The 24,826-nt window shown below is 51.7% G+C and overlaps 1 protein-coding gene across 2 annotated transcripts in view; it reads right to left on the bottom strand.

Moving 5' to 3' along the window:
* ccnd2a (cyclin D2, a) overlaps positions 1-9,210 on the bottom strand; it is a 42,174-nt gene extending 32,964 nt beyond the window's left edge. For both annotated transcript variants that reach the window (XM_068059088.1, XM_068059089.1), the window contains exons 1-3: positions 8,550-9,210; positions 1,247-1,462; positions 17-176 (exon numbers count right to left, since the gene is read on the bottom strand). In XM_068059088.1, the coding sequence (XP_067915189.1) occupies positions 17-176; positions 1,247-1,462; positions 8,550-8,903 (730 nt within the window). In that variant the 5' untranslated portion in view covers positions 8,904-9,210. The remainder of the gene's footprint in view (positions 1-16; positions 177-1,246; positions 1,463-8,549) is intronic.
* Between the last annotated feature and the right edge of the window lie 15,616 nt (positions 9,211-24,826).

The raw sequence follows: 24,826 nt of genomic DNA, 5'->3' as shown, positions 1-24,826 counted from the left end.
TACAGACAAACAGTACCTGTTGCACAAAGGGCAATGAAGGTCTGTGCATGCTTTCGGATCAAGTGCAGCTTGTCTTTAGGAAAAGGAAGCATCTTCAGGATGTGTTCAATGAAGTCGTGTGGGATCACTGCTGCAAGGTTCCACTTCAACTTTCCCAAAACTACCAACTCCCACTCCTAACAAATAGAGATAAAAGGTAAAATGCAGCATAGGAAGGCAACAATGGAGGGGAGAAAATAAAATATACCAGAAAGTGTTCAAAAGAGTGCATTTGAAACAAGAAGCATACTGTATGGGAAAAGTACACTGGCACATAATTCAGGGTGAAGTTTTCAGTAGTCTTGAATATCTACCTCCAGAGGGAGCTACAGACTGAAATTTGCACCATTCACTTCATTGTTAAGAGGGGACAGACCAGCTCCTGCACTTTAAGGGAAAACCATCCTTTTCAATGTAATTCAAATATTGCAGGACTGCATCCCTCAGAGACTGAGGAACCTCAATGAGATGAACAAGATCCTGGCACATGGGCCCTGGCTCATCACCAAACAACACATTGAGAACTTGCTGAAAATTGGAGAGAACTGTTGGTCACTAGCAGAGCTGGTACATGGGGTTGTGCTGCTGGCTCATTAACACTCGCTGGCGAGTTTTGTTTTTGGTTGTGGGATAAGTGCTGAGGGAGGACATGAGGGCGGCCACGTCCTAAGGCCATCGCCGATTAACAACCAGTGCTCCGGCGACACGACAAATGGACTCAACCTAGTTATAATTATTCAATAAGCAATGATACCAGAAGCTGCCTAAATTACTTAGTTGCAAAACAAATTGAGCATACTCATACCTCGTTTTCATTTTAATTTCCATGCCATGCAAACACTTTCAGCTCATCCATCCAATTTCTGGGCACTTTAGCAACTGAAGAAAGCTGTAACTGCTGCAATTTTAAAGTTTTTTTTCAAATGACAAGGAATAAAAGTGTAACTTATTTCATAAATGCCCTCTACAATTTTGTTAATTTGTAAATAAAATATTTAAATCATCCCAATTTTGGGTGTCGTTTAAGACCTGAATGAGTTTTTGCAGCTGAACACATTCAAAATTTCCTAGAAAGTGCAAATCTTAAACTGTCATTTACACTTCTGTTGGAAGCTTATATTGATAAAAAGCCAAGTATAGATAGGTCCAGGTTGCTAATTTGCAACACTGGACGTTTTGTATAGACAACTACAGATTGCAAATTTACCAGAAGTTCGCGTGGTCTGATAGAGTTGTCAGTGTAAATGCAAAGCTTTTCCGCCGTCAGAGGAATAGTCTCTTTGAACTTCGATGCAAGGAACATACAGACCGCTCCGAGCAGCTGCAGGTGGCATTTGGTGGTTGGTACAACTGATAAGAATCTGTCCAGGTAATTCATTGCCAAAGGAAAGACTCCCTCCTCACACTTCTGCTCCTCGCAGACCTGGGGAAAAAATGAAGTCATAAAAAGTACTGTGGGTGGATGGTGAGGCCCTGGCACCAGCCCTGAAGTGTCACATGTCTCTGGCTCAGTCAGCAAGAAATGAATTTAAGTCACAATCACAGCACCAAAAAACTGAAGGGATAACTGGCTGCAGTCTGATTGGAAAGTGACAGATTGGAAAGTGACAAACAATATTTAAAATAAAAATACGCCCACAGTCTGGCAGCACCTAACACAAAACCACAGCCACTCACCCGCCAACCTCAATCACAGTACACCCACCCTGCTCCAACCTTCTGACTCAGACCCCCCCCACTCCCATATCCAAGCTGACTCACTCCCTTAAACACCCCGAAAACTCACTTACAACTGGCTCACTCCCTCACTATCTCTCTGCAGGGTGGGGGAGAAAGGGGGGGAAAGGGGGGGGGGGAAAGGGGGGGGGGGAAAGGGGGGGGGGGAGGAAAAGGGGGGGGGAAAAGGGGGGGGGAAAAGGGGGGGGGAAAAGGGGGGGGGAAAAGGGGGGGGGAAAAGGGGGGGGGAAAAGGGGGGGGGAAAAGGGGGGGGGAAAAGGGGGGGGGAAAAGGGGGGGGAAAAGGGGGGGGAAAAGGGGGGGGGAAAAGGGGGGGGGAAAAGGGGGGGGGAAAAGGGGGGGGAAAGGGGGGGGGGAAAGGGGGGGGGGAAAGGGGGGGGGGAAAGGGGGGGGGGAAAGGGGGGGGGAAAGGGGGGGGGGAAAGGGGGGGGGGAAAGGGGGGGGGGAAAGGGGGGGGGAAAGGGGGGGGGGAAAGGGGGGGGGAAAGGGGGGGGGGAAAGGGGGGGGGGAAAGGGGGGGGGGAAAGGGGGGGGGGAAAGGGGGGGGGAAAGGGGGGGGGGAAAGGGGGGGGGGGAAAGGGGGGGGGAAAAGGGGGGGGGAAAGGGGGGGGGAAAGGGGGGGGGAAAGGGGGGGGGAAAGGGGGGGGGAAAGGGGGGGGGAAAGGGGGGGGGAAAGGGGGGGGGAAAGGGGGGGGGAAAGGGGGGGGAAAGGGGGGGGGAAAGGGGGGGGGAAAGGGGGGGGGAAAGGGGGGGGAAAGGGGGGGGAAAGGGGGGGGAAGGGGGGGAAGGGGGGGGAAGGGGGGGGAAGGGGGGGGAAGGGGGGGGAAGGGGGGGGGAAGGGGGGGGGAAGGGGGGGGGAAGGGGGGGGGGAAGGGGGGGGGGAAGGGGGGGGGGAAGGGGGGGGGAAGGGGGGGGGAAGGGGGGGGGGAAGGGGGGGGGGAAGGGGGGGGGAAGGGGGGGGAAGGGGGGGGGAAGGGGGGGGGGGAAGGGGGGGGGGGGAAGGGGGGGGAGGGGGGGGAGGGGGAAAGGGGCACGGGGGGGAGGGGGAAAGGGGCACGGGGGGGAGGGGGAAAGGGGCACGGGGGGGGAGGGGGAAAGGGGCACGGGGGGGAGGGGGAAAGGGGCACGGGGGGGGAGGGGGAAAGGGGCACGGGGGGGGAGGGGGAAAGGGGCACGGGGGGGGAGGGGGAAAGGGGCACGGGGGGGGAGGGGGAAAGGGGCACGGGGGGGGAGGGGGAAAGGGGCACGGGGGGGGAGGGGGAAAGGGGCACGGGGGGGGAGGGGGAAAGGGGCACGGGGGGGGAGGGGGAAAGGGGCACGGGGGGGGAGGGGGAAAGGGGCACGGGGGGGGAGGGGGAAAGGGGCACGGGGGGGGAGGGGAAAGGGGCACGGGGGGGGAGGGGGAAAGGGGCACGGGGGGGAGGGGAAAGGGGCACGGGGGGGGAGGGGGAAAGGGGCACGGGGGGGGAGGGGGAAAGGGGCACGGGGGGGGAGGGGGAAAGGGGCACGGGGGGGGAGGGGGAAAGGGGCACGGGGGGGGAGGGGAAAGGGGCACGGGGGGGGAGGGGGAAAGGGGCACGGGGGGGAGGGGAAGGGGCACGGGGGGGAGGGGGAAAGGGGCACGGGGGGGGAGGGGGAAAGGGGCACGGGGGGGGAGGGGGAAAGGGGCACGGGGGGGGAGGGGGAAAGGGGCACGGGGGGGAGGGGGAAAGGGGCACGGGGGGGGAGGGGGAAAGGGGCACGGGGGGGGGAGGGGGAAAGGGGCACGGGGGGGGAGGGGGAAAGGGGCACGGGGGGGAGGGGGAAAGGGGCACGGGGGGGGAGGGGGAAAGGGGCACGGGGGGGGAGGGGGAAAGGGGCACGGGGGGGGAGGGGGAAAGGGGCACGGGGGGGGAGGGGGAAAGGGGCACGGGGGGGGAGGGGGAAAGGGGCACGGGGGGGGAGGGGGAAAGGGGCACGGGGGGGGAGGGGGAAAGGGGCACGGGGGGGGAGGGGGAAAGGGGCACGGGGGGGGAGGGGGAAAGGGGCACGGGGGGGGAGGGGGAAAGGGGCACGGGGGGGGAGGGGGAAAGGGGCACGGGGGGGGAGGGGGAAAGGGGCACGGGGGGGGAGGGGGAAAGGGGCACGGGGGGGGAGGGGGGAAAGGGGCACGGGGGGGGAGGGGGAAAGGGGCACGGGGGGGGAGGGGGAAAGGGGCACGGGGGGGGAGGGGGAAAGGGGCACGGGGGGGGAGGGGGAAAGGGGCACGGGGGGGGAGGGGGAAAGGGGCACGGGGGGGAGGGGGAAAGGGGCACGGGGGGGGAGGGGGAAAGGGGCACGGGGGGGGAGGGGGAAAGGGGCACGGGGGGGGAGGGGGAAAGGGGCACGGGGGGGGAGGGGGAAAGGGGCACGGGGGGGGAGGGGGAAAGGGGCACGGGGGGGGAGGGGGAAAGGGGCACGGGGGGGGAGGGGGAAAGGGGCACGGGGGGGGAGGGGGAAAGGGGCACGGGGGGGGAGGGGGAAAGGGGCACGGGGGGGGAGGGGGAAAGGGGCACGGGGGGGGAGGGGGAAAGGGGCACGGGGGGGAGGGGGAAAGGGGCACGGGGGGGGAGGGGGAAAGGGGCACGGGGGGGAGGGGGAAAGGGGCACGGGGGGGGAGGGGGAAAGGGGCACGGGGGGGGAGGGGGAAAGGGGCACGGGGGGGGAGGGGGAAAGGGGCACGGGGGGGGAGGGGGAAAGGGGCACGGGGGGGGAGGGGGAAAGGGGCACGGGGGGGGAGGGGGAAAGGGGCACGGGGGGGGAGGGGGAAAGGGGCACGGGGGGGGAGGGGGAAAGGGGCACGGGGGGGGAGGGGGAAAGGGGCACGGGGGGGGAGGGGGAAAGGGGCACGGGGGGGGAGGGGGAAAGGGGCACGGGGGGGGAGGGGGAAAGGGGCACGGGGGGGGAGGGGGAAAGGGGCACGGGGGGGGAGGGGGAAAGGGGCACGGGGGGGGAGGGGGAAAGGGGCACGGGGGGGGAGGGGGAAAGGGGCACGGGGGGGGAGGGGGAAAGGGGCACGGGGGGGGAGGGGGAAAGGGGCACGGGGGGGGAGGGGGAAAGGGGCACGGGGGGGGAGGGGGAAAGGGGCACGGGGGGGGAGGGGGAAAGGGGCACGGGGGGGGAGGGGGAAAGGGGCACGGGGGGGGAGGGGGAAAGGGGCACGGGGGGGGAGGGGGAAAGGGGCACGGGGGGGGAGGGGGAAAGGGGCACGGGGGGGGAGGGGGAAAGGGGCACGGGGGGGGAGGGGGAAAGGGGCACGGGGGGGGAGGGGGAAAGGGGCACGGGGGGGGAGGGGGAAAGGGGCACGGGGGGGGAGGGGGAAAGGGGCACGGGGGGGGAGGGGGAAAGGGGCACGGGGGGGAGGGGGAAAGGGGCACGGGGGGGGAGGGGAAAGGGGCACGGGGGGGAGGGGGAAAGGGGCACGGGGGGGAGGGGAAAGGGCACGGGGGAGGGGAAAGGGGCACGGGGGGGAGGGGGAAAGGGGCACGGGGGGGAGGGGGAAAGGGGCACGGGGGGGAGGGGGAAAGGGGCACGGGGGGGAGGGGGAAAGGGGCACGGGGGGAGGGGGAAAGGGGCACGGGGGGGAGGGGGAAAGGGGCACGGGGGGAGGGGGAAAGGGGCACGGGGGGGAGGGGGAAAGGGGCACGGGGGGGAGGGGGGAAAGGGGCACGGGGGGGAGGGGGAAAGGGGCACGGGGGGGAGGGGGAAAGGGGCACGGGGGGGAGGGGGAAAGGGGCACGGGGGGGAGGGGGAAAGGGGCACGGGGGGGAGGGGGAAAGGGGCACGGGGGGGAGGGGGAAAGGGGCACGGGGGGGAGGGGGAAAGGGGCACGGGGGGGAGGGGGAAAGGGGCACGGGGGGGAGGGGGAAAGGGGCACGGGGGGGAGGGGGAAAGGGGCACGGGGGGGAGGGGGAAAGGGGCACGGGGGGGAGGGGGAAAGGGGCACGGGGGGGAGGGGGAAAGGGGCACGGGGGGGAGGGGGAAAGGGGCACGGGGGGAGGGGGAAAGGGGCACGGGGGGGAGGGGGAAAGGGGCACGGGGGGGAGGGGAAAGGGGCACGGGGGGGAGGGGGAAAGGGGCACGGGGGGGAGGGGGAAAGGGGCACGGGGGGAGGGGGAAAGGGGCACGGGGGGGAGGGGGAAAGGGGCACGGGGGGGAGGGGGAAAGGGGCACGGGGGGGAGGGGGAAAGGGGCACGGGGGGGAGGGGGAAAGGGGCACGGGGGGGAGGGGGAAAGGGGCACGGGGGGGAGGGGGAAAGGGGCACGGGGGGGAGGGGGAAAGGGGCACGGGGGGGAGGGGGAAAGGGGCACGGGGGGGGAGGGGGAAAGGGGCACGGGGGGGAGGGGGAAAGGGGCACGGGGGGGAGGGGGAAAGGGGCACGGGGGGGAGGGGGAAAGGGGCACGGGGGGGAGGGGGAAAGGGGCACGGGGGGGAGGGGGAAAGGGGCACGGGGGGGAGGGGGAAAGGGGCACGGGGGGGAGGGGGAAAGGGGCACGGGGGGGAGGGGGAAAGGGGCACGGGGGGGAGGGGGAAAGGGGCACGGGGGGGAGGGGGAAAGGGGCACGGGGGGGAGGGGGAAAGGGGCACGGGGGGGAGGGGGAAAGGGGCACGGGGGGGAGGGGAAAGGGGCACGGGGGGGAGGGGGAAAGGGGCACGGGGGGAGGGGGAAAGGGGCACGGGGGGGAGGGGGAAAGGGGCACGGGGGGGAGGGGGAAAGGGGCACGGGGGGAGGGGGAAAGGGGCACGGGGGGGAGGGGGAAAGGGGCACGGGGGGAGGGGGAAAGGGGCACGGGGGGGGAGGGGGAAAGGGGCACGGGGGGAGGGGGAAAGGGGCACGGGGGGAGGGGAAAGGGGCACGGGGGGGAGGGGGAAAGGGGCACGGGGGGGAGGGGGAAAGGGGCACGGGGGGGAGGGGGAAAGGGGCACGGGGGGGAGGGGGAAAGGGGCACGGGGGGGAGGGGGAAAGGGGCACGGGGGGGGAGGGGAAAGGGGCACGGGGGGGAGGGGGAAAGGGGCACGGGGGGGAGGGGGAAAGGGGCACGGGGGGGGAGGGGGAAAGGGGCACGGGGGGGAGGGGGAAAGGGGCACGGGGGGGAGGGGGAAAGGGGCACGGGGGGGAGGGGGAAAGGGGCACGGGGGGGAGGGGGAAAGGGGCACGGGGGGGAGGGGGAAAGGGGCACGGGGGGGAGGGGGAAAGGGGCACGGGGGGGAGGGGGAAAGGGGCACGGGGGGAGGGGGAAAGGGGCACGGGGGGGAGGGGGAAAGGGGCACGGGGGGGAGGGGGAAAGGGGCACGGGGGGGAGGGGGAAAGGGGCACGGGGGGGAGGGGGAAAGGGGCACGGGGGGGAGGGGGAAAGGGGCACGGGGGGGAGGGGGAAAGGGGCACGGGGGGGAGGGGGAAAGGGCACGGGGGGGAGGGGGAAAGGGGCACGGGGGGAGGGGGAAAGGGGCACGGGGGGGAGGGGGAAAGGGGCACGGGGGGGAGGGGGAAAGGGGCACGGGGGGGAGGGGGAAAGGGGCACGGGGGGGAGGGGGAAAGGGGCACGGGGGGGAGGGGGAAAGGGGCACGGGGGGGAGGGGGAAAGGGGCACGGGGGGGAGGGGGAAAGGGGCACGGGGGGGAGGGGGAAAGGGGCACGGGGGGGAGGGGGAAAGGGGCACGGGGGGGAGGGGGAAAGGGGCACGGGGGGGAGGGGGAAAGGGGCACGGGGGGGAGGGGGAAAGGGGCACGGGGGGGAGGGGGAAAGGGGCACGGGGGGGAGGGGGAAAGGGGCACGGGGGGGAGGGGGAAAGGGGCACGGGGGGGAGGGGGAAAGGGGCACGGGGGGAGGGGGAAAGGGGCACGGGGGGGAGGGGGAAAGGGGCACGGGGGGGAGGGGGAAAGGGGCACGGGGGGGAGGGGGAAAGGGGCACGGGGGGAGGGGGAAAGGGGCACGGGGGGAGGGGGAAAGGGGCACGGGGGGAGGGGGGAAAGGGGCACAGGGAGGGGGAAAGGGGCACGGGGGGGGGAGGGGGAAAGGGGCACGGGGGGGGAGGGGGAAAGGGGCACGGGGGGGGAGGGGGAAAGGGGCACGGGGGGGGAGTGGGAAAGGGGCACGGGGGGGGGAGGGGGAAAGGGGCACGGGGGGGGAGGGGGAAAGGGGCACGGGGGGGGGAGGGGGAAAGGGGCACGGGGGGGGGAGGGGGAAAGGGGCACGGGGGGGGGAGGGGGAAAGGGGCACGGGGGGGGGAGGGGGAAAGGGGCACGGGGGGGGGAGGGGGAAAGGGGCACGGGGGGGGGAGGGGGAAAGGGGCACGGGGGGGGAGGGGGAAAGGGGCACGGGGGGGGGGAGGGGGAAAGGGGCACGGGGGGGGGGAGGGGGAAAGGGGCACGGGGGGGGGGAGGGGGAAAGGGGCACGGGGGGGGGAGGGGGAAAGGGGCACGGGGGGGGGAGGGGGAAAGGGGCACGGGGGGGGAGGGGGAAAGGGGCACGGGGGGGGAGGGGGAAAGGGGCACGGGGGGGGGAGGGGGAAAGGGGCACGGGGGGGGGAGGGGGAAAGGGGCACGGGGGGGGAGGGGGAAAGGGGCACGGGGGGGGGAGGGGGAAAGGGGCACGGGGGGGGGAGGGGGAAAGGGGCACGGGGGGGGGAGGGGGAAAGGGGCACGGGGGGGGGAGGGGGAAAGGGGCACGGGGGGGGAGGGGGAAAGGGGCACGGGGGGGGGGAGGGGGAAAGGGGCACGGGTACCGCTGTCGGGCAGCAGACTCTCAATACGAACCTCCAGCATCCAGGTGGCCACCATCCTCCGCATGAAGGGCTGGATGTCCTGTTGGACACACTTGAAATAAGAGCAGGCCGGCAGGCAGCGCTCCTCCAGCAGCAGCAGATTGTGCAGCACCCGCTCGTCCTGCAGCAGCCTGGGGTCGGGCAGCGCCCGCCTCACGGTCTCCACTTCACAGCACAGCAGCTCCATCGCCGCTGCGGGAAGGGGGAAGCTGGTGTCGGGGTCCACAGCCTGGCCTCCCTCAAATGTTGCTCGGGTGCGGAACCGAGCGGGACGCGCTGACGCAGGGAGCGGGCAGCCCCTTGTGGTGTCGATGAGCAGCTGGGCGGACGCAGAGACCGCGCACATTCAACGCTGGCAGAGGGAAGCGGGGAGGCCGGCGGCAGGGGAAGGCGCGCATACACATCGGGCCACTTATTAAAGACCCCCGGCAGGATGGCAAGCCTGGGCCCCGACACAAGCAGCGCTCATCTCCGGGGAGGGGAAGGAACAGCGACCCGCCGCCAGAGTGAAAGAGCAAGCGGTCAGATTGGAGCTGAGACTTCAACTGTGCGTTTCATGGAGATTAAAACTCAAGTCCGCAACCCCACTGCTCGCGCTCCGTGTGCACCATCGGGATGGCCCTGGCCCCGCCCCCGCCACTGATTAACATTTTCCCAAGTCTCAGCGGGATGGCCCCGCCTCTCCGCCAGTGATTGACAGGCTTCTTTGTGTTCCAGAGGGATGGCCCCGCCTCTCCGCCAGTGATTGACAGGCTTCTTTGTGTTCCAGAGGGATGGCCCCGCCTCTCCGCCAGTGATTGACAGGCTTCGTTGTGTTCCAGAGGGATGGCCCCGCCTCTCCGCCAGTGATTGACAGGCTTCTTTGTGTTCCAGAGGGATGGCCCCGCCTCTCCGCCAGTGATTGACAGGCTTCGTTGTGTTCCAGAGGGATGGCCCCGCCTCTCCGCCAGTGATTGACAGGCTTCGTTGTGTTCCAGAGGGATGGCCCCGCCTCTCCGCCAGTGATTGAAGTTTCAAAGAGGCCGCTAACCCTTTCTGTGCTGATTGCCCTGCCTCTCCACTGTGCTTTTGTTAAATTGGCTTGAATACGAAACACGAACCATCGGCCTCTCATCGGCAGCAACTTTCTAGGAAATAAGATTGTGCGCTGCTCTCGATCAAGCAGAGTTGCCAAGAATCACAACGGCTTCGCTAGCCACTGCCATCTGCCCAAATCCTTTTGATCACCGTTCAAGGATGCTTTGTGTGTACACAGAGAGATGGATAACTAGATCAACTATCCAACTATATCCCGAAAATACAGCACACGAGCATGTAGCTTTCTATTAAAATATCCCTGTCAATACGCACTGGATATTTCTTTCTGCAGCCTCAGTTGCGTGCCGAATAGATAAAGGGAACAAAAGTAAAATACTGCGGATGCTGGAAATCTGAAACAAAAACAGAAAATGGTGCAACTCCTCAGCAGGTTTGGCAGCATCTGTGGAGAGAGAAACAGAATTACCGTTTCATCGGAATTAAAGGATTATGTTGAATGAGTCGCTGTTTATTGTGCGTTGCAGTTATTTTAAGTGTATGTTAAAGTGGTGTGTTTAAATGGATTATACAATCAACTTAATCACAGAAACACAACGTAACCTCAACAAGACACAGTAATTTGAAGAAGTTAAACACACAACTTCAACGCAGAAACTTGGGTTTAAGTTGTGCAACGTTTACGTTGCTATGTGTGTCTGTGTTTCAGCTGCGTGTTTGTGTGAGCTGCCTTTTGTTTTTATGTGATTTGCTGTGTGTTTGGATATTTTGTTTTAGTTGATGTTCTAAAATAGCTTGAATTGTGTACTTCGCTACCTGTCCCCTGTTTATCTACGTAGCATACGGGCGCGTTGCATCCTGCGTTGGGCGCTGCTGGTTGCTGATCAGATTTGTTCATGTGCTTCATCCCGGGAACGGGTGTTGCAAGCGACTTAGTCTCAGCAACTTTGAGAGGAATGAGTGATACCACAGTTGGATCAGGAATGAGGAAAGATGTCTACTCCATAAATGTCAGCAACAGTTACCAAACCGATCAAACTCTTGCTTCCATTTTGTCTGAAATCCAATGTTTCCATCTGGAAAATGGAAGACTATAGACCCCTAAACAGTCAGATAAAGATGTTTTATCAATACATTAAGAGTAAGAGGATAACTAAGGAGAGAGTAGGGCCCATAAAAGACCAAAAAAGTGACCTATGTGTAGGGTTGGAAGATATTGGTATTGTTGTTAATGAATACTTTGCATCTGTCTTCACAAAAGAGGAGGACAATGAAGATATTGTAGTTAAGGAGGAGGAGTGTGATGTATTGGGTGTGATAAACATAGGGAAAAGGGAAGTATTAATGGGATTAGCATCCTTGAAAATTGATAAATCACCAGGGCCAGTACTCCAGGATGTTAAAAGAAACAAGAGAGGAAATAGTGGAAGGCCAGACCATCATTTTCCAGTCCTCATTGGATACAGGTGTGGTGCTGGAAGATTGGAGAACTGCTAACGTTGTACCTCTGTTTAAAAAGGGAGTGAGAGATGGACCGAATAATTACAAGCCAGCCAGTCTAACCTCAGCAGGGCAAATTATTGGAATCTATTCTGTGAGAGAGGATAAACTGTCACTTAAATGCACAGGTTAATGAAGGATAGTCAGCATGGATTTGTTAAGGGAAGATTTAGTTTGACCAACTTGATCAAATTTTTTGAAGTAGTAACAAGGAAGATAGATGAGGGTAGTGTAGTCAATGTGGTCTACATGGATTTTATCAAGGTTTCTGACAAGGTCCCACATGGCAGACTGGTTTAAAAATATAAAATCCCATGGGATCCTGGGAAATGCATCAAGATGGATACAAGATTAACTCAGTGGCAGGAAACAAAGGGTAATTGTTGACAGGTGTTTTTGCGACTGGAGGGCTGTTTCCAGTGGCATTCCACGGAGCTCAGTACTGGGTCCCCTGCTTTTTGTGGTATATATTAACAATTTGAACGTAAATATAGGGGGCATGATCAAGAAGTTTGCAGACGACACAAAGATTGGTCGTGTGGTAGATAGCGAGGAGGATAGCTGTAGGCTGCAGGAAGATATTGATGGTCTGATCAAGATGGGCTGAAAAGTGTCAAATGGAATTCAACCCGGAGAAGTGGGAGGTGACACATTTGGGGAGGTCAAACAAGGCAAAGGAATATACAATTAATGGGAAAATATTGAGAAGTGTAGTGGAAGTGAGGGACCTTGGAGTGAATGTCCACAGATCCCTGAAGGTAGCAGGATAGGTCGATAAGGTGGTTTCAGAAGGTGGTTAAGGAATCCTTTCCTTTATTAGCCGAGGTATAGAATATAAGAGCAGGGAGATTATTCTGGAACTGTACAAGTCATAACTCATTTGTTAGGCCACAACTTGAGTACTGTGTGCAGTTCTGGTCACCTCATTACAGAAAGGATGTAATTGCAATAGGAGAGGGTACACAGGAAATTTACGAGGATGTTGCCAGGACTGGAAAAATGCAGCTATGAGGAAAGATGGGATAGGCTGGGTTGTTCTCCTTGGAACAGAGAAGGCTGAGGGGAGATCTGATTAAAACTTAGAAAATTTTGAGGGGCCTGGATAGAGTGGAGGTGAAGGAGATCAGTGACTCGGGGGCATAGATTTAAAGTGATTGGTAGAAAAATTAGAGGGGAGATGAGGAAAACCTTTTTCACCCAGAGGGTGGTGGGTGTCTGGAACTCACTGCCTGAAAGGGTAGTTGGGGCAGAAACCCTCACCTCATTCTAAAGGAGTCTGGATATGCACCTCAAAAGCTGTAATCTGCAAGACTACCGACCAAATGGTGGAAGATGGGATTAAAATGGGTGGATCGTTTTTCGGCTAGCACAGACTACCTAGTTTAATCAGACACGTTGAGAAAACGTTGCTCCTTACAACATTTAAACTAACAGTAATATAAAAGCAAAATACTGCAAAAGCTGGAAATCTGAAATATTAAACAGAAAATGCTGGAAATACTCAGCAGGTCTGGGAGCACCTGTGGACAGAGAAACAGAGTTAAGTTTCAGGTGGAGAGCCGAAAGCTCTTAACTCTATCTCTCTCCATAGATGCTGCCAGATCTGCTGATTATTCCAGCATTTGCTGTTTTTAGTTCTTTAGCAATGCGTGGATTTGCAATACATTTGCAATACATGTGTAAAATTTCCTGAATGGAAATCCATCTTTGTCCGATTGTTGACTATTCGGTAGTAAATATGGGCATTTTCACTCACCGGTGCCAGGGGGTTTACTGAATGACGTGCAAGATATTTTAAGAGGGGAAGCAGGTTGAAGAAATTATGGGCGTTTTTTTAACCCTTAAAACTCATCCAAGGTGGATTCACAGAGATGAGTTTACATCAATAATTTATTCAACAGGCAGTATCATTGTTACTGCAAGTCATTTAAAATGATGGTTATCTACAAGATAATAACTGTAAACTTAAGGGGAAAACATAAACTGAAACAATTCCAAGGATCGTTAACCCATTTCGTTCGGCTTTTCCGAATTCTGAAATTAAAATGCTTTTCCCAATTTAAGCATTGCGAAATACGGAAACATTGTCGCAGCGTTCAGCATGTAGTGTTACCCTATCACCTCGAAATAAAGCTTTGTTTATCTGATAGTTATATAACCTGATTATGTACTCAACTTGTTACGTACAGTCTAAACCCTCGCGCAATGTTTATTTTGAATGAAAAAGGCACGTACTGAATTGTCACATTGAAAATCGAACCAAAAATAAAGCTGCCGGCTTTATTACAATAGTATTATGCCTCAAGCACGAACGAAGCTGCTGTTCATATTGTTGTGGCAGTTAGAGGCAGCAGATGTGGAATTGTCCTGAATTTGATTGACCAGCTTGCCATGTGGCAAATATGAATTGCTTGTTGCATTATTTGGCCCCTCCCCTTGGCTCCCCCGCACTTGCCTCCTTTCCCTGGTTCGCCTGCTGACTGAGGGACAGCAGCAGGTGAGGCTGGCAGTACCTGTCCTGGGGAGACAGCAGTCGTAGACGCAGGTGACACCATGCTGAGCTTCGGGAGGAAGGGGTGAAAATAGCTATTCTTTATACATTTGAGGAGCTTTAGATGACACAAGTGCACGATCACACTAATAGATACGCAGGCTCATGTAGATCCACTTTACAAATAACAGGCTGTGTTAATTTGTCTTGTGTTAATGTCACATTTGTAACCCTGTGTGTGCCATGCAATGATGTGATCTGCCCAGGTCCCCTGCTCTTTTTTCCACCCAGGAGAGCTGAACATGAGTAGGGAATTGAGTATTGAATTGAATACCAGGTAGTTTCCCATTGTTTTCCTTAGACCAAGACAAGAATTGAATTTGTGCTGTTGATGCTGTTCTGAACCACACAGGAGCCATCTAAGCTACCCAGTCTCCAACCTTGTGTGTGTGTCTTAGAATTATCTTCACTGATGAATTGTGCAAGTTGATAGGCAGAAAAATACAAGGTCAGTTTCGAGTAGTGGTCAAGTTATATATAACAAAGTTTAACGTTTTGGTTCTGCAGTTTATAGTTTATCCAACATCAATAACATATAGTTTTATTATCCTATCCGGTTATTTTCATAGGAGTTCTTGAAAAGGTAGGGCCTGAGTGAGATTGAAATTGCTGCTATTTCAGTGGAGATGCCAATCTCCAATTTTGAAGGGCAAACCGCATCACCTAGAATAGCACAGAGAGGGTTGTTGCTGGTGCAATACCTAATTTCTATACGTGCTTAATATATTTTAAACTCAGAGCTTTTGTTTAAAACGGAGACCCCAGATAAAAAAGCTACAGCTAAGTTCATTAACATAAGATGTAATGTACACATTGTACACTTATGAATTTGGTTCTGTCATAGAAATCTCAGATTCAGTAATAGTTGCTCCCTTATGCAGTCTGAGTGTCTTTATCAGAGTTGATTCACACTGCTATAAATCTATAGGTATGAAAGGCTAACATGGAGACATTGAAATAGCATCCCCTTGTGATCCAGACCAGATATTTATGTCTTCTGGGTCCACCTGACAGAGCATCTCGTTCCAAAAAAAAAATCGCACCTCCAACAGTGCAGCACTCTGTCAGTACTGCACTGGAGTGTTTGCCTAGATTTTGTACTCACATTTCTGTAATAGAATTTAAACCCACAACATTCTGATGCAGGGGTCAAAGTACAACCAACGGCCCGTGGCCTTCCATCTCTGCAGATTCTTTTAAGACCCTCTTTCAAACAAATCAATTTGATCAAGTTTCTGGTCACCCCTTCAAATATATTCTTCTTTTGGTATAGTGCCTACTTATTTCTGATATGCCTCTGTAAAGCATAATTGTTTTTCTATGTTAATGACACTGTATAAATGCATGTTGTTATTGATGTTCCCTAGTCCTTTCCTGCAAAGTTCAATTAATCTATCCATTTTGACAGAATTTCATCCCTTCATTATTTTAAAGACCTCAACCAAATCCCCTCAAAGTCTATAGTTTTCAAAGTAAAAGGTCTTAGCTCTTTAAGCCTGTCCTGATAATTAAGAGCTCTTAAAGTAGATATTAAGCCCTTGTACCTCCTCTGAACCTGTACCTTAATCTCACCCACCAGATGAGGGAAACAAAACTGGACACTGTATTCTAGATGTGGTGACACCCAGGCCTCGTACAAGGTAAAGAATTGTACTTTTAGTTTTATATTTCATTCTCCAAGCTAATGTAAACATAAATTTTTCAGATTGCATGTTCCTAATGCAGGGCCCATTATGGATGATTAATCTGTGCTCCCAGCAGGCAATGGAAAATTATGGGCTGTGCACCCATGATATGCTGTCCTGGTGAGTAAGGCTTCATGCTAGGAATGTGCAATTGGAATTTTTAACCTGCAGTTTCTCTTTCTGGCATCTGATTTACTTATGCACATGTATGTGGCTGAGATTAGCTATTTTAGATTAACTGATAAGATCTTTCTTTTGGTTGCCCGAGATTGAAATCCAAGGTTTTTGGTTCTTAGTTATGTTTCAGTTATACTACATGTTATAAACAGTGATCTTTTGCATTGCACTAAAGCCAGAGGTGTAGTGTACCACAGTTGATTTCTATGAAAAAAATGACCTCGCAGTACTAGCATTTAAATATAAACTTTAAAACATTAGGCTGCCCCCATGCAGCCTTTGAATGCTAATATTAATAGACATTGATAATCATATCAAGTAAATTCCAATTTTAGAAATTTTATGAGCACTCAACACTATTAGCTTGAAGATTTGACTTGCCCCACTCAACAGCAATGCAAGTGAGTATTGGTTTCCCACTTTCCCTATTCTGCGGTGTTTGCTGATGCAGTATGACCTATTCGCCAAGAGCGACGTCTCAATTCATTCCATCTTCGCTGCCTTCAGAGAATACTTGGCATCAGGTGGCAGGACTATATCTCCAACACAGAAGTCCTTGAAGCGGCCAACACCCCCAGCTTATACACACTACTGAGTCAGCGGCGCTTGAGATGGCTTGGCCATGTGAGCCGCATGGAAGATGGCAGGATCCCCAAAGACACATTGTACAGCGAGCTCGCCACTGGTATCAGACCCACCGGCCGTCCATGTCTCCGTTATAAAGACGTCTGCAAACGCGACATGAAATCGTGTGACATTGATCACAAGTCGTGGGAGTCAGTTGCCAGCATTCGCCAGAGCTGGCGGGCAGCCATAAAGACAGGGCTAAATTGTGGCGAGTCGAAGAGACTTAGTAGTTGGCAGGAAAAAAGACAGAGGCGCAAGGGGAGAGCCAACTGTGCAACAGCCCCAACAAACAAATTTCTCTGCAGCACCTGTGGAAGAGCCTGTCACTCCAGAATTGGCCTTTATAGCCACTCCAGGCGCTGCTTCACAAACCACTGACCACCTCCAGGCGCGTATCCATTGTCTCTCGAGATAAGGAGGCCCAAAAGAAAAATGACCTATTAATTGGATATGGATATTTCAAACTTGTTCCTTATTTTGATATTTTCATTACATGAAACTCATCATTTTTTGTTCCTTTATATTGGTTCAGGGTGCAGTCTTAAGTTTGTGGGATATCGACTTTAATTATTAGGAGTTATGCAAGCAAAACATTAAAACATTCTAGAACAGGATACAGCAGTAAAGACAAATAGGATGGAAATGTAATTCACTATTAAAAAAATCTTAATTCACCTACAAATAACAACTTGCATTTGTATAGTGATTTTAACATAGAAAAATATCCCAGTCACAGCAAAAGGGAAAAAATTGGAAGCCAAGCCAAAGAAGATAGGCGAATGGTAACAAAAGAATAGCATTTTCAGAGAGCTGATAGGCCAAATGGTCCCTTCTATCCTGTAAAATCTTTTAGGTGTGAGTTTCCTTGTGGGGGGTTTCCTGAATGCTTCTACAAATATATAAAAAGGAAAAGAGTAGCTAAAGTAAGCATTGGTCCCTTCGAGAATGAAACTAGGGAATTGATAATGGGAAACAAGAAAATGGCAAAGACTTTGAACAAGTATTTTGTGTCTGTCTTCACAGTAAAAGACAAAAAATGTATCCCAAGAATCATAGAAAATCAAGAGGCAAAGGGGAGGGAGGAACTTAAAACAATCACTATCACTAGAGAAAAAGTATTAGGAAAACTAATGGGACTAAAGGCTAACAAGTCCCCTGGACCTGATGGCCTGCATCCTAGAGGCTTAAAAGAAGTGGCTGCAGCAGTAGTGGATGCATTGGCTATAATCTTCCAAAATTCCTGAGATTCCGGAAAGGTCAAAGCAGATTGGAAAACTGCAAATGTAACACTTCTAATCAAGAAAGGAGGGAGACTGTGGAAAAATGCTGGAATCCATTATTAAGGAAGTAGTAGCAGGACATTTAGTAAATCATAATGCAATCAGGCAGAGTCAACATGGTTTTACAAAAGGGAAATCATATTTGACAAATTTATTAGTGTTGTTTGAGGATGTAACAAGCAGAGTGGATCAAGGGGAACCAGTAGATGTAGTGTAGTTGGATTTCCAAAAGGCATTCAATAAGGTACCACATAAAAGATAAGAGATCATGATGTTCAGGGTAATATATTAGCATGGATAGAGGATTGGCTAACTAACAGGAAACAGAGAGTTGGGATAAATGAGGCATTTTCACATTGGCAAACTGTGACTAGTGGAGTGCCACAGGGATCAATGCTGGGACCTCAACTATTTACAATCTATATTAATGACTTGGATGAAGGGACCAAGTCTATTGTAGCCAAATTTGTGGATGCTACAAAGATAGGTAGGAAAGCAAGTGGTGAGGAGGACACAAAAGTGTCTGCAAAGAGATATAGATAGGTTAAGTGAGTGGGCAAAAATTTGGCTGATGGAATATAATGTGGGAAAATATGAGGTTGTCCACTTTGGCAGGAAGAATAGAAAAGCAAAATATTATTTACATGGAGAGAGACTGCAGAATGCTGTGGTACAGAGGGATCTGGGTGTCCTTGTACATGAATCACAAAAAGTTAGCATGCAGGTACAGCAAGCAATTAGGAAGGCAAATGGAATTTATTGCAAGAGGGTTGGAATATAAAAGTAGGGAAGTTTTGCTGCAACTGTACAGGGCATTGGTAAGACCACGCCTAAAGTGCTGTGTACAGTTTTGGTCTCCTTAAGGAGGGATATACTTGCATTGGAAGCAGTTCTGAGAAGGTTCACTAGGCTGACTCCTGGGAAAAAGGGGTTGTCTTATGAGGAAACGTTGAGCAGGTTGGGCCTATACTCATTGGAATTCAGAAGAATGAGAGGTGATCTTATTGAAACATATAAGATTCTGAGGGGACTTGAAAAGGTGGATGCTGAGAGGATGTTTCCCCTCCTGGAGGAATCTAGAACTAGGGGCCACAGTTTGAAAATAAGGGGTCTCCCCTTTAAGATGGAAATAACGAGGAATTTCTTCTCTCAGAGGGTCGTTAATCTTTGGAATTTCTTTCCCCAGAGGGCAGTGGAGGTTGGATTATTGAATATATTCAAGGCCGAGTTAGACAGATTTTTGATCTACAAGGGAGTTAAGGGTTATGGGGCGCTGACAAAAACTTATTGAACGGTGGTGCAGGCTCAAGAGGTCGAATGGCCTATTCCTGCTCCTATTTCTTATGTCCATATGGCTGCTGCTGTAAGTTCAACAGAATATTGACAGGTACTTAATTCACGTGGTGTAAATGTTGTTTCTGTTGATCTTTTGCCAATGTTACTGTGACCGATCAGGAGCATCCCCCCCTCCTCCCCCACCCCACCACAAACTCCTTGAAGGAAATAATCGGCGTTCCTCAGCTTATCATAAAATTCTTTCTCATATCTAATTTCTTTCTCATATCAAAATCATTTGAGCCTGCCATCATAAATAGATGCCATTTCTACTGTTTATTATACTTGCTGATATCTCTAAATCATCTATACCTTATGGATACTCTCAGATTGTTCAGATTTTCTTGTTTTGTTATCTCTAGACGTACAACTGCCCAGGTATATGATGTCCAATCCCACTCAGATTCAGCATTGTCATCTGTTGTGATGTTTGTCCTGGGTAACTGCTAATGCACATGCAAGATATTGGTCCAATTTGTAGTGATCTTTATGCATAATATGTACATAATGATTTACTGTACATCATTATCTGCACAAAAACAATTGCATGACTGCGATTAAATTTCATCAGAGGTCATTCTGTTAGTAGATAACATGTAACCGTCTCCAACATCATTTGATCACCAAACTTAATTTTCTCTCCTCTTACATTTTATGTAACACTCATTAAATACCCTTCAACAGAATTTCAATAATATATATTTTTGCTACATCAAAGTGAAAGGCGGATCATTCAAAGTCCACATCATCTCTGCACCCAATGAAGTTGATGAATGTGTGAATTAGATATACCCCACATGCAGGTTTCTGGATGATTAGAAATTCACAGAAAGCTATTTTTACAGCTGTAATTGAAAACAGATGCACACTTAAAAAGCTGTAAATTCAATGCTGAAAAGGGTTAAATTTCATTTATTGCATACTGGTTCACTTACTCTGGATATGATTAAATCCACATCATAGAATTTCTACAACAATGTAAACATTATGCTGTCAAATTGCACATCAAGGAGTTTAAATAGTGAGTGAGTACTGTTTTAGTTCCTTTTCCATGTTATAATACTGTACTAACATGAGCAACCAAACCTAGAACAAGAGCACTCGTTTTCTTAAACTTAAAATTTGAGTGTTTTTTTAATTCAAAGAATGGACCATTTTTCCACCTAAAACTACATGACCCTCCCTCCCCCCATGATTCGTCCAGAAATTTTACCCTTTAATGTTAAACTCAAGCATCCTCAGATACGATTAGAAGAGTAAAAAAAACTCTCTCGACAGTGCTCCTACAGAAAAGAAAGACTTGTATTTCTGTAGTGTCTTTCACAATGTACCAAAGTTTCAGTGCTGTATCTCTAAATAAATAAAGTGCTTTACAGCAAATGAAGTACTTTTGAAGTGTAGTCAATGTTGTAATGTAGGAAGAATGGCAGCCAGTTTGCGCACAGCAAGCTTCCACAAACAGCAATGTGATAATAGCCAAATAATCTGTTTTTTGATGTTGATTAAGGGATAAATATTCGCCAAGAAATGAAGGATAACTCCCCTGCTCTTCTTCGAAATAGTGCCATGGAATCATTTATGTCCACCTGAGAGAACAGACAAAGCCTCAGTTTAACATTTCATGCACCTCCAACAATGCAGCACTCTCTCAATACTGCAGTGTAGTGTCAGCCTAGATTATTGTACTCAGGTCTCCAGAGTGGCACTTGAACCCACACCTTCTTAAGGTAAGAGTGCTATCAACTGAGCCATGGTTGACACTATGGTGAAGCATAAAGCCAATCTGAGAAGTCTCATCCTTACTGTAGGCCAGTATGACATTTATAATTTTGGCACCAATCCCCTTTATGCCCTTTTTGAGTGTGATACCAATTTGGTACTAATTAAGACTAAATTATTGGTAATCCAATAGTGTCATGTCACTCACTAGACTAGTAACAGCTATGAATTACCATCTAAGTTCGAGAAATAGAAGGTAATTTATAACTGTTGATACTCTAGAATGAGCTACAAGACACTCTTGGATTGCCCATTCCTGATTTCCATCCATCAGAGTCATGCAAAGTCATTTCAGATTTGTAATGAATGAGCCTGAAGTGTGCAAGTTGACTGGTTTAAAGATTTACAGATCTTTCTGTATTGAGTTAACACCAATTTTAGTCAATGCAGACTCCCAATTTGTTCTAGTTGCTCTTAACATATTATTGGATTGGCAAAGAAACATAGGATTAAGGAAACAATTTGGGGGGTGAAATTCAACTTTGGTGGGAGTGCAAAACAGGCAGTAGTGGATTAGCTGTATGTTATACGCCCCACTTGATTTTATTTTTCATTGAAGTCAATAACCCTAGCATTCACTTTCGTATCTACCCCATTCACCCACCTGCAGGCATGGTTCAAGAGGGGACAAAGTTCACTTCTTACAAACTGTTCCACTTGACCACTCAGGTATTGTACAAGATAAAGCACAAAAAGTTAGTTTCTAAGTTGTCACACAGCTCAAATACTGAGATAACAGTGTTTCAAGACCTTTATAATGATTCGATGTCATTTACTCGTGTTATCTCATGCTTATCATTTTGTCAGCTATTTTATATTACCTATTTAAACAGGCCTTTTCACTATGGTATATGTGGATTTGACCCCAGATAAAGTAGCTAGTATTTAGCATAATTGTCTAGGAAAAATGCAAAGACCCAAACCAAACCTATATACAACACAAGGATAAAGCTGCACTAATGGGGACTTTTAATAAATGATAAAATTAAGATTTATAACACACATGGAAGGAGACTCCTAATGATTTAAGCCACAATTTTATGAGACTTTGCAACTGAAATGGAGCACCATGATTAGAAATTTGGTTGAAGGACAAGAAACAAAGGGTTAGGGCCAATAGACAGGTTATCTGAATGATAGTTTGATAAAGAGTTGGAAATAATGTACCTCACAATCAGTACAGTGTTCAATTTTGCTCACAGTAGTAATGATTTGGACTTGGGCATGGAAAGCATAATCACAAAATCTGCAGATGACACAAGTATATATAGTTTAATGTGGATAAGTGTGAGGTAATATCTTTTAGGAAGGAAAATTAAGGAATGGGAGTATACATTCAAATTAAAAGATGCTGAAGTTTGCAGATGAAAAGCAAGAACTTGGAGTTCAAGTACATAATTTCCCAAAGGTGTAAGTACAAGTAGAGAAAGCATAAAATGTCTAATAGAATTTTGAGTTTTATAATTAGGAGCATGGAGTAGAAGAGCAAAGAGGCCAATTTGTACCAGGTAATCATTAGGTGACAGAATACTGTGTGGAGTTTTGGTTGCTTCATTATAGAAAGAACATTAAAGCCAAAGATTGTGTAGACTGTAGATTCAATTGGATGAGAAAGTATACATGAGAAGAGATGAGCAGAGAGGCTAAGAAGATATTTAGTAAGCAATTTTAAAGTTACAAAAAGATTTTCATAGAATGTAAAGGGAATGACGAAGTTAGTGATGAATTTAACATCATCATTGAAAGAATTAGGAGAAAGGACAGCAGAAATTTAATTATGTAGAGAATATTGGAGCAGCAAATGATATGCCACAGAGAGTTGTTGAGGCAGCAACTGGTGCAACCTTTAAGGGAAGTGGAGCTAAACGTTCAAAGCAAAGGAAAGGACTATGGAGCGAAAGCAGGGTAGTGAGATCCATTGTTTTAACAAAGAACTGGCCCAGATACTATGGGCTGAATTTTAACTTCCCAGCCTTCTCGCAGCTGGGGAGATCAGCAGCGGGTGGGGAACCTAAAGGTTTCAGCAGTGTGTTTGTTAGTGGCTTTGTAACCCAGCCTCTGTATTTGCATCTGACTTCCAGATTTCCTGGCAAATTAGAGAGTGAGCGGGTGAGATGATGACCCACAGCAGTTTATTTCAGCTCAACTATTTAAAGGGACCTTGCAAGAAACCGACTTGAAATATTGTAGAGGTTTTTAGACAGAGCCAGAAGCTGCAGAAGTGGAGGCACAACATTGCAAGGCAGCACCATGATTCAGCGATGCCCCTGTGAATGTAGTGCTGTGAGCTGTGAGAGCTCGCAAGGAGATTCTGTTCCCTGAAGATAAGAGGAAGAAGCCTGCCTCCAAAAACAAGCAGGTGTGGTTGGAAGTGGCAGAGGAGGTCAGCAGCAGGAGTGTGGTGCCTTGCTTCTGGATACAGTGCTGCAAAAAGTTCAATGACCTGATCAGGGCAGGAAAAGTGAGTGGCATGGCACAATCAACTATATCCTGGTGTGTGTCTTACCCTACACCATCAAAACTTGCAGTTGCACCCATCCCTCTCAGTTGAGGGAGCTCCTCATGTTCCCATCTGACCAGCCATCACTGACACCCACCTCCATCTTAATGCAATGTCACACCCATCCCTCACAACGACCCTCCATAAATGTTGTCCTTCCATCCTCTCAAAACATTCAATTTTTTTACATTAATTGTTCTCTTCTTTCTCTCCTTCCAGGAGAAGAGAGCACAGAACACCAGGGAGAGGCAGAGAACCAGAGTCCTCCAGTCATTTCCATTTAGACAACTGCAGAGGAGGAGACCCCATAGATAAACCAGGTTCCAGCATACTGTGCCATAGCAGATGGAGAAATGGGGGTCACCAGGAATTAACTATCACACTGACACATGGCATTCACACTTACTCCTTTTGTCTTGATGTCAGCATGCAATGAAATATGATGATCTGCACAATGATGATTAAGAACCCTCACACTTTGTCAGTTGTAATTCATGTCTTTCATCTCCCACAGGCCCTTCACGCGTCCCTTAGGAGGTGGTGGCGGAGGAGGATGAAAACTCCTCAGAGGAGGTCACTCGCTCTAAGGAAGCACCATCACAGGACTCATGTGCACCCTCTACCAGCTCAGATACACACAACTTGGTGGGACTATCAGGACAGGTAGTTGGGTTGTCACAATGTGAACAATGAAAAAAATAATGGCACTGAAGAGTGGCAGATCTCCAGGACCAGATAGTTTCTATCCCATTGAAGAGGCCCTAACTATAGTCTTCTAAAGTCCTGTCGATTCGGGAACTGTTCCTTTCAATTGGAGAACTGTTCATGTCATTCTGCTATGTAAGAGAGGCGAGAGAGGGAAACCAGGGAATTATAGACCAGTTAGCCTAACATCTGTTGTTGGGAAATTACTAGAGCCTATAATTAAGGATAGGGTGACTGAACACCTTGAAAATTTTCAACTGATCAGAGAGTGCCAGCATGCATTTGTAAAAGAGACAAATCTGATTGAATTTTTTGAATAGGTGATGAAAGGCATTAGAAAGGATGCAGAAAAGATTCACGAGAATGGTTCCATGGATGAGGAACTTCAGTTAAATGGATAGGTTGGAGAAGCTGGAGCTGTTCTCCTCGGAGAAGAGAAAATTAAGAGGAGATTTGATAGAGGTATTCAAAATCATGAAGGGTCTGGACAGAGTAGATAGGGAGAAACTGTTCCCATTGGCAGAAGGATCCAGAAACAGAGGACACCATTCTGAGGTGATTGGCAAAAGAGAGAATGGTTAGGAGCTGGAATGCACTGCCTGAGAGAGTGTGGTGGAGGCAGATTCAGTCGAGGCCTTCAAAAAGGAACTGGATAATTATCTTAAGAGTAAAAATTTGCAGGGCTACTGGGAAAAGGCAGGGGCATGGGAAGAGGTAAGTTGCTCTTGCAGAGAACCAGCATGGACATGACAGGCCAAATGGCCTCCTTCTGTGCTGTAACCATTCTTTATGATTCTATGATTCTAAGTAGTGGACAGGGGAATGTCTATGGATGTTATTTATATGGACTTTCAGAAGGCCTTTCATGAAGTCCCTCATTAGAGACTGTTAGCTAAAGTTGAAGCTCATGGAATTGAATGCAAATTATTGATCTCGTTAGGAGATTGGCTGAGTAGAAGGAGACAGAGAGTTGGGACAATGGGCAGGCACTCCATTTGTCAAGATGTGGCTAGTGTCCCACAAGAATCTGTTTGGGGCCACAACTATTCACTATTTGTTGGGATAGAAAGCCACATATCCAAATTACCAATGACA

This window comes from Heterodontus francisci, chromosome 27 (assembly GCF_036365525.1).
Source record: "Heterodontus francisci isolate sHetFra1 chromosome 27, sHetFra1.hap1, whole genome shotgun sequence".
Taxonomy (NCBI): domain Eukaryota; kingdom Metazoa; phylum Chordata; class Chondrichthyes; order Heterodontiformes; family Heterodontidae; genus Heterodontus; species Heterodontus francisci.
The sequence above is the reverse complement of the archived record's forward strand: the minus strand, read 5'-3'. Positions and strand labels throughout refer to the sequence as shown.